This window comes from Aquila chrysaetos, chromosome Z (genome assembly GCF_900496995.4).
Source record: "Aquila chrysaetos chrysaetos chromosome Z, bAquChr1.4, whole genome shotgun sequence".
Lineage (NCBI taxonomy): Eukaryota > Metazoa > Chordata > Aves > Accipitriformes > Accipitridae > Aquila > Aquila chrysaetos.
The window spans coordinates 77,835,563-77,850,922 of record NC_044030.1 but is presented as its reverse complement, the minus strand read 5'-3'; the positions used below and the strand labels follow the sequence as shown (position 1 = coordinate 77,850,922).

The following is a 15,360-nucleotide window of genomic DNA, read 5'->3' as shown; positions in this document are numbered from 1 at the left end:
TAATCTGGCTGCGTTTGCATATCCAACTTTCTGTCTTCTCCTTTCTAGTCGCTTTTTCACGGACATGTTGCCTATTCAACTACTTTCTTTTCCTTTGCCATCTATGGGTCTACTCTGTGACATTGCTTTCTGCACTGCTATGACCAGATTTGTCCAATTATTCAATTTACCATGTAATCAGGCAGACCCTTGAGACTTCACAAGTGCTCCCCAGCCTTTTCCTGGCATTTCTTTAAGGCTGCTCTTATAAATGAGGCCAACACTAGTGTTTGCAGTAGAATTGCAGGTCCCTGGGTAAAACCTATCTATAGAGAACACCTCTTCATAATCACACACCAATGCCCAAACCTTCCCAGATCTGCTTCAAACCTTAGCTGTCTGCTGACCTTCCCTATCACTCACTTGGTAGGGGCCAGAGCTATTCCACTGAACAGGTGGACACCCACTTCTTTCAGAACCTTCCCCAACATGGCACAGCAGCATCCTCTCAATGTAATTTGTCCTGATGTGAAGGACAACCAGAGCATTGCTTCCTGCTCCTACTGGGAAATTTTCCAGACACAGATTCCCATTTTTTATCCATGCTCTGAGCAAAAAGCACACTGTTCCTTTGACTTGCCCTTCATCAGGTTCTTGAGGCTGTGTGGCACAATAGTCACTCAGGTTTTGGAGGAAGGACAGCCATGTGTGGATTGCTGTCCGCTTGTAAGCATTAGCCTTGCGAGGAAGCAGTGTATTCTGCTAATTGGATGTTTCTGCTTCCAGAACTTAAAAAATATTGCTCAGAAATAGCATGAGTATTTGTATGTGAATCTTTACAGACCTACAAGCCTTCCATCTCACAGTAACACAGCTCTGTCTTTTCCTGATAGTGGCCCAAGTCTCTGATCCTTTCCCTTTTGTTTGCAGTTATTCTGTCTTCCCTTCTTTTTACAGTCCTATATTATCTTCATTCTTTATCTGGCCAAGCCTTGATCTTAGCTTGATAAAAATCTGTAGGTTTAAAGAGGTATGCCTTCCTTTCAAGGCATAGCTTCCTTCCTCTACCACAGCCCAAGATAAAGGGTCCTTACATGTTTGTAGGTCAGTTCCCTCAGCAGCAGAATCACAATGATAAAACTGCTCTGTGAGTCGTTTGAGATGAGCTGGCATGCTCAGCCACATGCAGGGAGATCTGCATATGATCCCACAAGCACCTCACTGTATTTCAGACCTTGGATTTAGCCTTTTCACTCTCCACCAGCAAAGACTCACCTAATTTCACTTGAAGTGGGGACGGCTTATAGTTCATGGCTACAGTCTCTCCCTCTCTCGTATCACAATCTCTGTCCGAAATAGATGCAGCTGTTGGATCCTGTTAAGAAAGAAAAGGAAACAAAATGGAATGGTTTAGCTAAAATTTATGCAGTCTCTTCTCTAACTGGCTGTTAGGCAAGTCCATTCCCACCCGCATTCAGAGGGAGCAGAGAACCTGCCAGTGTTTCAAACGGCCGAAACCCAGGGCAAAACACAGAACTTTGGAAGCACATTTAGTGTGCTAAAAGTACCTCTGGAAATGCCAGATTTCAACACCAGACTTATATGATGGATGATACTGGGAATATAATGTGGAGGGTGGGTCATCAGTTCAAATTCAGTCTGGGCTGGCAGTAGTCCCAAAACATTTTCATGTGATGACTCTCTGAGGCATTGTGTGAAATGCATTTACAGTTTTAGCCAAGTTCCAAGTGGACCAGCCATCCTCATGATTAAAACTAAAAAGCTCATGACCACCCGTGTGAAAATCCAGCTCGGAAGGAATGATGATTGAATGAGTAGGAGAATTCAATCTCCGGTTCCTCATGGGAGAGGGATGAAGAAGTCTGTACTTCCCATGTTGGACCAATTTTGTGGCTAACCTGAAAGATTTATTTTCAGTATCTGTCAGCACAGCACCTTTCATTGTCACTGAAATCTCCCTGAAAACCAAAGCTCCGCAAACACAGAGTCCACTCTGTCACACCTACTTGCATACAACCTAATCCAGGTAGTGCTGTACTTTATGGTACAGCACATCAAAGGATTCAGACGAGAGACAAACCACGAGTTCAGGCAGTTCTACCACTGCTAAAAATATTTAAAGTCCTTTCACAGCAAACTTCAAACCTGCTGGAACTATCTCTACTTAGCACCATAGAGAAAATTAAAACTGGTTTTCAAACATGTTCACTTCTTCCCACCTAGAAGCTAGAAGCTAAATTGAACATGCATATATACATATGTGTAAATTTGGATGTTTTGGATTTGGTAGAGCTGCACAGGGAAAACAAACACCCAACATTAGGTCCAATATCTGAAGAAACCATCACTTCATAAGAAATGGAACAAAGCATGAGAAACTAAATACTAGAAAATACCATTCCAAATTGGTGAATTGATATTGTCCATCTCTCAGTTTCTGGAGGTTGTATTTTGTACACAATTTCTTATAAAAATGCAATTTATCATTTGGCACTGACACCTGTATGCAAGGCAGGGTCACTAAGTTTCAAAGCAAGGTACCATTGCTCTTCACTCTCAGTAAAAAAATCACTTGGTAAGACACTGTCCCTTCCTCCCCAGTGCCTGCCTTCTCTCTGCAGTGCATGTTAGCTCTTTTTAATACACTGTGCTTATGAGATAAAATTTGACTCTTGAACTAGGCTCTATCTTCATAGAAACTAGTCAAATAACATATGTAGGGTCATAATGTTTTATCAAAATTCTGCTCCTTTGCACTATCCAATAGACTTCAACAGTACTTAAAATGGATGGTGCTTACAAGACTTTGCATTCAATGACATTAAATAGGTAATGCTGAACTATATGCAATTTCTTTTGCTTTCCTCTAAAGCAGTCACTGCTGCACTTTTCCTCTAATGCAGCAGAAACAGGTTAGAGCAGGTTGCAAACAAGCAAGCCAGTCTCCAGGAAAGCATAGCTAGGTATAAATGATGAATCACATGCACTTTAGGTTAAAAATCCTACTTTAGTATCCACACTAAATGACAAAATACAGCAGTTGAATGGCAAAAATACAGCAGTTGAAATTAAATGAAGCTAAAAGGGGTACAGAGAAGAAAAACAATTCCAACTGTATAAATTAAAATGATAAGCTGTAGCTAGCTACTGTCACTCAAGGAAGAGATCTTGGACAACCGGTTCCATCAGATGACCAGCTAGACAGACCAGTACACTTCAGCCAGGGAAGGACAATGGACGGGGGCTCTGGGAAAAGTCTGCATAATCCTGAGTGGGGTGAGAAGGTGAAAAGGGATCAGCTAGCCCTTATTTTTTACAAGCATGAGATATCAAGTGGCAGTTAACACACAGCAGCTGGAAACAAACTCAGTACTTCTCTATACAGCAGATGATGTGCTGCTGTGGATGCTAAAAGTGGCTCAGGAAAGGGTGAGAAAAATGAATGGAAGGAATATCCATCAAATCCAAAAGCACTGCTTCTGGCTCAGGCTGCCCCCAGGCACAGATCGCTGAAGTGGGGAACCAGGGAGGCATCACTGCAGGCTCATCCTGTTCTTGTCCTCTTGGGCACATGACACAGAGGTACATGAGACCTTTAATCTGACTTGAAAGAGCTATCCTTATTTTCTGTGTCAGAATCTATTATATGATCTCAACCGAAGACCAGTTCTTGCGGTATCCTTGTAACATGGGATCCGTCTCCAACATACCCAGTTGAAGGGGCTAGACCAGAATCCAGGCTGTAGGAAAGGATATTCATGGGGATGGCCAGATAGTACAAAGGACACGGCTGTCTCCCAGACATGCTAGAACCTCTCCAAGTGGCATGTGTAAGGTGGTAAGTGGCAACACCTGAGTCCATGCTTCCCAGATGAGAATCTTTCCTCTGACAGTCTGGGAAAAGCAGGATACAGCAATTTTTAAGGAACATGACTCCAAGCACTGGACACTTCCTAGTGCAACTGAACACAAACAAGTCCTTGCAGGCCTAGTTTGCTGTCTGCAGGAAGGCATGGGAGTGGACATGTTACAGTAAAGGACATGGTGTGATGGCCACATGCTGCCTCTTGTGCTGGTGCAGTCCAGCATAGAACCACATGAGCTTACAGCCAGAAGTTCACATGGCAGAGAAGGGGCCTGGCCACCTAGACTAGCTCAGGTTGACATGGTTAAAATTACGTGTAAACGCTTTAAATCAAAAGCCAGACCTTACTTTTCTCTGAAGCTGATGTGCTGACAGTAGCTTTTCCTTGTGGGTAACCTGCCAGTGACATTAGATGTCCATTTGCATGAACAGAGGGAGGGGAGAAATGTTGAGGTGCCTTTGAGGATTCGGACTCTGGTCCTGGACCAGAGGACTCAGCTGGAGCAATCTCAAAGCTGGGCTCTAGACGAAACAAATAGAAAAGGCTTCCCAGACTTCCAAACAAAAAAAAGATGATTTTCAAAGAGCAATTAATTCCATCCTGTCTTAGACACTCATCTTAAAAGGAGATTAATCCATCCTTGGAGATGTGTCTCCCTCTACCCACTGACTACAGACGAGGCAACTGGTGGAGACTGCATCCCTGCCTCTGACACCGGAGGTTGGAATGATGAAGGACACAGCAGCAGAGTCCATAATAATGCCAGTCCATGCCAGGAATCCATCTCCAAGCTTTGGAACGACACTTTTCTGCCCCAGCAGCATGGAACCTCTACAGCAGACCTGCAGGGGAACATGTTAAGGCCACACAACAGTCCCACGACTTGCACAGAGGGATCACAAAGCACCAGCAGAGCCTGGGTGACCACCACTGCGTGCACGGGCCAGGCCCACTCCCTCCAGAGAGTAAAATGGATCCAAAAGGAAACCAAGCGGGCTAGAGCCATGTCCCCAGTGCCAGTGGGTATCTATCCCTGGCCCAGGAGTGCCCAGGCACTGTCGTATTTCCCATCCATCACTTCATACACGTTCTGCAGCAATGCACAGGGCTCCATAGTAACAACCCCGGCTGTGAGAACGACAGCATTCCCACGGCAGCTCGGCTGGAGCTGCCTCTTTGCACGAACACGCTTTGCTTCTGTGCATACTGAATGGGTGCATTTCTCTCTATATAGCTCACCCACCCAGAGAAACATTTATTTGACTAATTAGCCTTTTGCTTGTGAATGCCTATGAGCACACTGAGACTCACCGTAGGCTTTCGCTATTAGAATTCACTTGGCGATTTTGTCCTTTTTTACAAGCCTCCCTAGACCAATGAATTCAGCTCTGACCTCAACATCAAAATCTCTGCTACATGGTGTGACCGGTCCCAGGCCAGATGATGTGATTTCTCTCTGCTTGCTGAGGGGAACACAACACTCTCAATCAAAAGGCAAGTGCTGAGATGTGGCTGCAGGGGCTTTAAATGGCTAAAGGAATGTAATACATTTAAGGGAATTTTTTGTTGAAGCCTCCTTATGTCTTCATTGCTAGGGAAAAAGATACGTTCAATCAGGCCGCTTCATGAACATTTGGCTGGGGCCAGAGTTTAATCAAAGTCTTCTCCCCCCATGCTCATAGCTGAATTGGGCATGCACAACCATAGCATTCGAATGGTGGGGTGGTTCCTTACTAGTTTGTTTTCTTCTATAGTCTCAACACAATGGACCTGGAAAACTGCCCTCCTGCTAGGTACAGCCATGTCCTATGGTGCGCACCATGTGCCGTTTCTGAACATCAGAAATAAATTCCAGTGAACCTTCATGGAGCAGGAGTGCTGTGAATCCTTGGTATGCAAGGGCACAGGAGAAGCTGAAACCACTTTAAACTCAAATCAGGGGTTTAAGGAAGATGGCATGCTCAGCAGGGTTTTTATTAATTGTCTTTTTTTAAATCCCCCCTTTCTTTTTTGCAGTACTTGGCAAGAAACACATCATCTGCCATAATGCACCAGGTCAAGAGCCTTTTTACTCTTACTGTCTACCTCTCCCAGTAACCCACACCGACTATGGGGGGGGAATAGCCCCCAACAGCCAGCACACTGTGCAGTTACACCTTCAGCAATGGAGCTGGCTGCTGGGTACAAACACACCCTTGTAGCACCTTGCAAAATGCAGCTTCCTTTGTCTTCCTTTACAGTCAACACTTCCGACATCTTGCAAGCCTAACAAGCCTCTGCTTTCCACCCTGCAAATCCTCTGGGACCCCAGTGCATGTGGAAGGGAATGGGCACACGCAGTTTCTGTGGTCTTCAGCTGCCCCTTAAAAACATAGCTGGAAACTGAGATGTCTCTCTATCTGCCCACCCTTCCCAATCCTAAATATCAGTCATTTTTACAGCCCTAATAAAATGTTCTCCACTCTGCTGCCTGTGAGAAATTCTGTGATCATTAAAGCAGCCCTACTTTTTGATAAAAGCAGAGGGGCATGATTGCCTTTACCCTCTAATCTCAAGGAAAGACCCAATATACAGGGCTTTACCACCACTTCTCTCCACAGGTCAGAGGGTTTGGTCTGATCATCATCAGGTGAAACAGTATGAGCTGGCTGCTCAGGAGTATCATCCAGCTACCTTTGTGTCTCTCCCGTAATAACTGATTATGTGCTTGCTGTCTTCTGTCCAACTTAAGGATGCTGGAAGTCTTGGTATCAACATGCCTGTGACAGCCTACAGTGAGCACTCGCAGCTCAGTCAACTCCTGCTTTCTGGAGCTGCCCATGTGGATCACACACTGCAAACAAATGCTAACAAGAAAGGACAAGCCCAAGTGTTTTGCTTCGTTTCCACACCAAACATTGAGTCTGGAAAACTTGATAGATGTTTTGTGCATGAGACACTGACTTAGTGAGCAGAAAAACAGGTGAGAAACCGCATGCACCCCAAATACAGGGGGTACATTCAGGTCACCAAGAAGTTTCTGTCATTCCCATGTTGTCATCCCAGACTTTTGGGCTAGAACATTGCTCCTGCTAATAAATATTTATGCCTTCAGTCTCTCTGCCCTGGGAACTGAAAATCCTATGCTGTTTGCAGATTCACTCTGCCTCAAGCTGTACTGCAGTAGGTTATCCTGAGAAATGCAGCTCTAGGCAGCAGGCTTCTGGGCCGAGGACTCTGATGTGCACAGGCGGGTATGTAAAAGAACAACCTCACAGTGTTTTGGACCACAGACCTCTGCAGCCTCTAGGCATCACTACAATATAGACATGAAATATCTATGAACATAAAGTGCTTAAAAAAACCCACCAGGAACAAAACTACTGGGAACCAAGATGCACATAGTCTATCTATGTACGAAACAGCATAAAAGGAGAGGCTCAAAGGCTGTCAGATATATAGTGGATCAAGCAGAATCCACCATATAGATGAACAAGGGTCAATAATGGCATGTTCAGCAAGAAAAAGGAAAGAGTCACAGGGGGATGTACAGCTGGAATGGAACCTGCAAGCCTCACAAAAGACTCTCTCATGCTTTCCTCTGCATCCCTCAGGCTTCAGCTTAAACATACAGTTTTGGAGCCCATTATTTCAAGCAGATGTGATCCCCTCAGCAGTCCTATAGATAAAAGCTATAAGCTACAATCATCCAGGAACACTGGAAGAATGGGGTTGTTCAGAGAAGAAAGGGAAAGACTAAGGAGGGATACAATAGCTGTCTTCAAATACAAAAAGGGCTGCTACTGAGAAAAATGGAGTAATTTTTTTTTTCACATTTCTGATCACCAGAACAAGAAAAGATTACCTTAAATTGCAGCAGGGTTGCACAGAAATATCAGAGAAAACTGTAGAGGTAAGGCTAAGGAGCTGTACATTTGCCTGATGAAGTTGTGGCATTGCTGTTGCTGGAGGATTTTAAGCCTGGGTTAGAAACCAATTTGTCACACAGAAGGTCAACAGAGCTGATCCTGTTTTGAGGCAGCCTGATCTGGATTTGGTGCAAGCTGGTAAGATCCCTGATCTTTTTAGGTCCCTTTCCCCCATCTGTCTTAAGAGAAAAGGAGCCTGCTTCTAAGCCAGACTCATTTAGGCAGAACACCAGTTTATCTTGTGAATGAGAGGTTCTCAAAACTCCCCTACCCACTGCCATGGACCATGGCTGGCCTTCACCTTCTCTCTGTGTGAGTTGAAGAAAACCATATTTTTTCTAAGTTTCACATGTTGAAGGAACTGCAGAATCACAGGGCGACCAGAGCAGAAGGCTCCCAGGAAGACGTGGTTGTCACTTTTCATCAACATGTGCACACTGCTGGATCCAGAGTGCTAACTGCTCATCTCAGCGTCACCAACCCATATCAAAGTGAAAATAAATGGCATTTTGGTGGCACAGTGACTGATGCACTGAAATACATTCTGATAGCTACTGACTCAGTTTCAACAAAACAATAAACAGCAACTGTTTATTGACTTTCTACTAGCTCTGCCAATGCACCAGTTACAGCATTGCTGGTTTTCTTCTCTGAGCAACTGTTGAACAGATCTTATTTAACAGTTAACAACTTAGGCCTGCAATATCCACTACAAGATCCAGATTTTGAACCCAATTAATTTATAATTCTAAGACAAACTGGTATGTGAAGCCATTTTTTCAGCAATTGAAAAGCCAACAGTATTAATATTGCTGCATGATTAAAACCTCAAGTCTTACTAATTGAACCAGAATGTCGCTGAAATTACTTTTTTACTGTGTACACCTGCAGTCAGGGTAGCTCAACTCCCTATCAAGTAATAAGGAGTTTGGATCTTTGCTTTGTTTCACATAGGTGCAGAAGAGAAGTGCCAGTCTGTCTGTGTGTGCTGCAGTGCTTGCGCTGAAATGCTCCCTGGGAGCCCTGGCTGCGAAGGGTCTGTTCGACTGCCACATTCAAGCTGAACAAAATGCAGCAAACAGAAAGGCGTAAGCTGTGGAAAGAGGGGAACAAGACGTTTCAGAGGTCTGTTTTCTTAATCAAAAATGACATTTGCAGCACAGGGAAGAAAGTCTCTTTTTTTAGATGATGATGTATGACTAATCCTGGAAGTCTACGGTAACTGAGGAAGCACCAATTCAGTAAGTAGACCAAATACTTTGGGAAAGCAACTGAGGGACAAGGAAGAAAAATGGGAGCAATCACATGATTTCTGTTAGATTTTCCTCCAAGAAACCAGCAGCACAAGCAGCCCCCGGTCCTTTCCTTTCAATCAAGATAGAGTATATTTAACACCGTATTTCCCTCCAGGCTCTTCTCACGCACATAAGCCATCACTATTATCACATGCATTTATAGGTTTGGTATCTTGTGCTAACTTTACATGACTTAAATTGGATCATTAACATTGCAAATTAGAGAAACGCCACACTTCACTCTCCACTGCCTGCAGCACTTGCCAAGCGGCTGGCATGCAATAACTATTTAAAACCAGCTATTAACTGAGGTATGTTTCGCGATGCTTCAATACCAAAACATTTCCTTCCTTGTAGAGGATATATACATGAGGACATTACACTTTTCCTTTTGTACCTCTGATTATACAGCCAAGCTCTGAGGTGCAACACGACACATATGAGTATTTAAGGCAATAAAGCATCACCAAATTCCTTGGTAGCTATTGTAAGAGTCAGTTTAGCAACTGGCATCTGGCCAAACCAGGATCTCAAAAACCCCCAAACAACTTCACAACTGCTCTTTAAGCCTCGACTCATAGAATCATAGAATGATAAAATGGTTTGGGTTGGAAGGGACCTTAAAGATCCTCTAGTTCGAACCCCCCTGCCATGGGCAGGGACACCTTCCACTAGACCAGGCTGTTCAAAGCCCCATCCAATCTCGCCTCATAAGGGAGGATACCTTCAAAATGATTAAAAATTGAGAAATGTGTCAGAGCCAAGGTCATGGTGTGTTTGGAGGGCAGAGGCAGGAATAGCCTGGGCTCTTGGCTACATGCTGTAGCTGAATCCTATAGAAAACTGCAGTGCTCTGCACAGCCCTAGTGCTGCCCATAAGGGACCACATCAGGATCCTGTAGTGACTGAATTCATCAAGCTAACTGGTTAGTGTTTAGAGCTTCTTTCAAAGGCATGTCCCATCTTTACTCCTTCAAGGTTTTAAAGGAGCCTCACCACAAGGAAAAGTCTATTTTCAAAGACAGAATTGAGTTTTCCACCTGAAACGAAGATGACCAGAGACTCTCTTGCGTGGCAGAGAGGAACTGTGCTTCCTTCCCATGGATAACCTCGGCACTTAGAGAAACTGGCTGAGAAAGTGCAAGACAAGTGGTGCCATCACTACTGAAATGCCATTGTCGTGGACATACACAGAATGGTTTACAGATCCTCTCCACACACAGCTAGGCTGTTCCAGCTGTACATGAAAGACAACATCAAAGTTTGCCTAAAGGAAACACTAAAACTGTTGGCTGGTTCTGGCAGATACTGCAGAAATTACATATTCTGACAAAAATGTGCCGGCACAATACAAATGACAGTAGGAGAGTCCTGTTCCAGTGATGTAAGTTCCCTCCAACATCCTGGAGATCAGATAATCACTTTCATAGGCCATGGACTGGATCCAGCGTGGCAAATACGATGTTACCAAGCTTTCAGAGCCTCTGGCTGTAAGAACAATAGCAGGAAAAGCTGGGGTGACTCCACATCCATACCTTTCAACAGATCAAGGGCTCCAATCAGTGGTTCAATGTCACAGCTATTACTAGCATACCTCTAGGGCCTCTTTACCAGTTAGCAGTTAGGACCCCCTCTTTTAAGAAAGGTAGCTGTTTTTCACATGTTCGACTCCTATACACATAAGGTGAACAAGGTCTTGCTTTTTGCTCCTGGAATACCCCTGGCACCTTTAATCCAGTCCCTCAGACCCTTTACTGAGCTCTTTTGATTGCTTCTCCTTTTCACTCCTTCTCCAACAATAATTTTTCATCCTGCATTTCTCCTGCACCTAGTAAATCCCCCTTCTCCCAGAGGGCAGGGGTGTCCGGCCCTGCAGGCTCTCTGACTGAGGGTTCAAGTCAACGATGAGACCCGCACAATGGACAATGCCACCCACCAAGTGTCAGCTTGATGTCAAGATGTTTCTGGAAAGAAAATGAGATGTGTGCAAACTTTTTTCAGCCTGTGGATTCATGTTGAAACCACAGGATGCCCTCTCCATCACACACCTACTTCATGTTTGCCAGGTCTATTGCTTGCAACCCAAGGCACCCTTGGCAGGGTGTTTGCTGTCTATACGCTTTACTCGGCCTGCACTCACAACCAAGAGCATAGACGGATTCTGTAAGTGCTTTCAGCAGGGCATCACTGCATCTCCCTTCTGGTACTCAGTCAAAACTGGCTCAGGAAAGAGTTAAAGTCACCAGCATGGAAACCTCAAGGACTCAGCACCCCACTTTCTAGGGAAGTTGAAGATCTGGGAACGCTGTGTAGCAAAGGCAGTCAGGATGTTGAGGGAAGAGCAAATACCTGTGCATTTGCCCAAGATCGAAGTTACCTCTGGCCCCAGGAAGGAGGGATGCTGAGAAGACCAACGAAAGGAGACAAGCTGTAAGTGGGATCCAAACAAAGCCCTGAAGAAGCACTGTGGGGGCCCACCACTCTGTGTTGGAGGTTTCAAGAGATTTCTCAGGAACAATAATGGATGCCCAGTGGCATTCAAAGCTCTTCAACAAATCTAAAAACATAGACTCTTCCAACACAACCCAAAAGACGAGCAGCTGCCCAAGGCTTACACTCCAAGCATCTCTGTCACACTGCAGACAGGTGGGGATCTCAGCGGTGGACACCAGCTTAGCCTGGATGGAGCAGGGGACTCTGCCACAGCCCGTGCTTTCATCATGCTTTTATACCCACCCAGTGCTGGCTCTCAACCCCAAAACCCAGGCTGAAGGGTTCAGCCAGCTAGGATCTTGGTGGGTAACGCTAACGGCTTTGAGAGGGCAGTACTGGGCAGGCAGGACTGCTCTTGTCCTCACCTCGTCACGCTCAGCGTGGCCACCAGTTCAAAGTCTTCAGCACATTGCCATGAGCATGGCCTGAGAGGTCACTTGCCCATTCTGCAAAGGTGGACCTCAGCATTAAAACCTTACTGTTTTCTCTCCACTAGTAGAGAAAACAAAGCCACCACGCTGAGTGCTAAGCAGCCCTTTTCTCTTTAGCACAACACTTGCAACTTGTCCCAAGAGATGGATAGCTCAATCATCAGATTTCCATATTTATAAGGAGAAAGTTTCTGTTTAGCCAAGCTTGTGACAGAAATAACCCCGCAAACAGCAGCAGGAGCAGCAGCACGGCAAACATGTCTGAGGGGCGGGTATACGAAAGCTGAGGGAGATCTCAAGTCGCTCTCTACCTTGGCACAGCTTTCCAGCCCTGTGCGAGAAATTGTGAGTGCACAAATCATTTCAGCTTCTAAAATAAGAGCTTGCCTCGCCCCCGCCCCCCACGCCTGCGTCTCCGTGACTAATTAGCATCCAGGGGGATACAGATTCTCCTCTGATAAAGCACTGTTTGGCTCCCTTCTCCCCTGACATGCTTGTATTAGAAATATCCTCATTATGAGACTAATCAGGGAAGCCAAGATGAAGGCACAGGAGCCAACTTAAAGGGAAACCACTGATTTTTATAAACATGGCTTATAAAGTATTCTGTCTCCAAAGGGCAGAGACGCTTCTTCCCCTCCCGATCCTGAAAAAATAAGTGCAAAATCGAGGTCCCTGAAGAAACACCTATTTTTATTCCCAGAACTGCTGGCTTTTATTGTCTCCCCTATTCACTAAGCTTGCTCCCAATTCCCTCGATTATTGTAGGGTTGCAGTTTATGCACTGCAAGGGTCCTGGAGAGCCTGCCAGCCCCATGCTGCCCGCTGGGGCTGGGGTCAGCAAGGTGTCCGACAGTCCCAGTGCTGCCAGATGCTGCGGATGGGAAGTGACAAGCCTGGTTAGCATTTTACCACATTCAGCTTAAAAGTCAGTGGCACACAAAATGCCAGGCGCGTTCCGGCCGTCCCTTAAGAGCGTCTGAAGATATTCAGCACTGTTATCTTTCATGTAGCACAGTGGGCTAAGCAAAGACCAGAGGATACTTTAAATATTGAAGTAAACCAGGCTTGGCAGGAGCTGTCTGAAATAAAAGCAAGCAGACACCATTTAGCAGCACAAGAAGAGTGTTTTTAAAGGAGAATTTGTTTCCCCTTCGTGCTCTATGCAATGGAGCTGGCCTCCATCTGGCTCCAGCTTGTCTCCTCAGCCTCCTGTTGACAGCACCAGAAAGAGAGATATCAGGCCAGACGGCTTCCACCTCGCTTCTCCTTTGAAGGCAGCCCCTTTATCAGCTGAAATCAAGCCATCTGTCCCCAGCCCCTTTCGAGGAGCTGCAGCAGATTGCAGAGCACGGGAGGAAGCACTGGACGAAGTAGGAACAGGAGGGCAAGGGAGCTCATTGTACGCACAAAAAGCCAAACCAGATCCCCAGTTGAGCTGCGAACAGAGATGAAAGGGTGACCGCAGAATCAGTGCTCCCTGGGACAGGCTCAAGCACATGCACGCCAGCTCTTGCTCTTTATTCAGCTCCCTCTGGGCTGCTGCTCCTTCTGCTGCAGAGACATTGACCAGCCCCAAAGCCCTGTGCCAGGGTTCCCAAAGGCCTTCCTGGAAGGCAGACTGCTGTGAGCCATGGAGGGTTTTGCCTGCTTTGCTCACTGAGTATGACTCCACAAATCTTTGCATTTTGACAGTTTTTTTCATTTGCTAAATGGCTACTCTGCAGTGAAATTTTGCACTCTGGACATTTCTCTCAGCCTGATTTGAAATATATATATATTTATATATAATTTTATATATATATAAAAAAAAATATATAAAACCACTTTTTTTGTTGTTGTTGGGATGGGGTGCTGGGAACACATTTTGTCACTCTGAGCCATCCCCTCTAAGTGATATCCCTCTCAGCATCTGCAGTCTGAGGCTGATGAGGGCAGGGGAGGGGCACGGACAAGCAGGGAGGGAAGGCAGGGTCTGCCAGGAGGACTAGAGCTGACTGGAGAAGGGGATGGAGAAAAAAGACTGGACGGGTAGCCAGGAAGGAAAACAGAAATGGCTGAATGATGTTGCTAGAAGCACAGGTCCAAGAACACAAGGAACAGTGAAAGGCGGTCAGGCTTAAAAGCACTAAAGGACATAGTGGTCACACATCTGCGATATGATGAACCTCCATGCTCTGTCAGGGCTTGGGCACGTGAAGAACAACAACCAACCATTGCTGTTACTTCCCTAGCTGGTCCCAGACTATCTTTGAGTGAAGCTCCAGAAGCCTTCTTGCAATGAAGGGATTTAGGAGCCTAACTGGCTCTGTGGCCTGAACTTAGCTAGAGCTGGTGGCACGGAGCAATGTGCTCAGACGGCCCAGAGCCATGCTGGTGGCGCTGCGTCAGGCCGTGCTGGAGTTTCCTTATAGTCCATTTTGCTCTGTTAAAACTGCAGGGAACTGACATTAGAAAAAAACAGCAGGGCTGGTTTGCCAAGCTCTGAAATACCGCCATGGCAGCGTAATCTGAGCGTCTGCAACCTATGTGCTACAAAACAGTCTTCGATGACATACTCATGTACCCGCTTGGTAATTGAGGAGCCAGCATGGACCTACACTAGAGATGAATCAGGGTTACACAAGGAAGGAAAAGTAGCCCAAGTACATGATTTCTTGCAGAAGTTGCAAGTCATGTAGGGAACAGGGGAGCAGAGCACATAGGAGGAAAGATAATCTTGTGGTTATACAGCATGGGCTGTCCTAGAGAACTGGGACCTTTATGCTCTTACATGAAATGTGGCAAGTCTCTAAAAACAGATTTCCCATGCTAATAAGGTCTCCCTCCTCTGCTGGGCTCCTGGATCATAGCCCCGGACTGCGATATGCTGAGTGTCTCCAAATCCTATCATAGTGAGCGGGAGCTGCGCTTTGAGTACGTGAAAAGATATGAATCAGGAGGGGGAAAAAATCATCAGGCAATAGGTATGCTGCACTGAAAACCCCAAATGATCTGGCTTTAATTGGTCTCTGTCTCAAGCCCTTATCCATCCAGCCACAAGATCATGAGAGAGAGGAAAGGGATTTTGAAAGGACTAAAGGGATCTGGTAAGGCTTTCTAATCCATCCTCTCACATAGCAGTAGGGCTGCAGACATGAACAAGGACTTTGTGAAATGCTCAGACACTATCTGTTGTGCCAAACGACATGGAACAGCCCAAAAAATGACTCACTTGGCCATCAGGGGAATTTTGGGTTTATGCCTTTCTTCACCTTGTGTGTGCATGGCTCTGCCATGTCTTTCTGCACCCTGTAGACCTATCCTTCCCCCTGATGCACTGGCCTGTCTTGCAACCCTATTTGCAACTCTGCCAGCTTCCTTGCCA

General features: G+C 45.7%; 1 protein-coding gene across 4 annotated transcripts in view; it reads right to left on the bottom strand.

The window, feature by feature from the left end:
- The window catches only part of FAM219A (family with sequence similarity 219 member A), a 102,701-nt gene that overhangs the window by 43,885 nt on the left and 43,456 nt on the right, over window positions 1-15,360 (bottom strand). For all 4 annotated transcript variants that reach the window (XM_030003976.1, XM_030003977.1, XM_030003978.1 and 1 more), the window contains exon 2: window positions 1,255-1,354. In XM_030003976.1, the coding sequence (XP_029859836.1) occupies window positions 1,255-1,354 (100 nt within the window). The remainder of the gene's footprint in view (window positions 1-1,254; window positions 1,355-15,360) is intronic.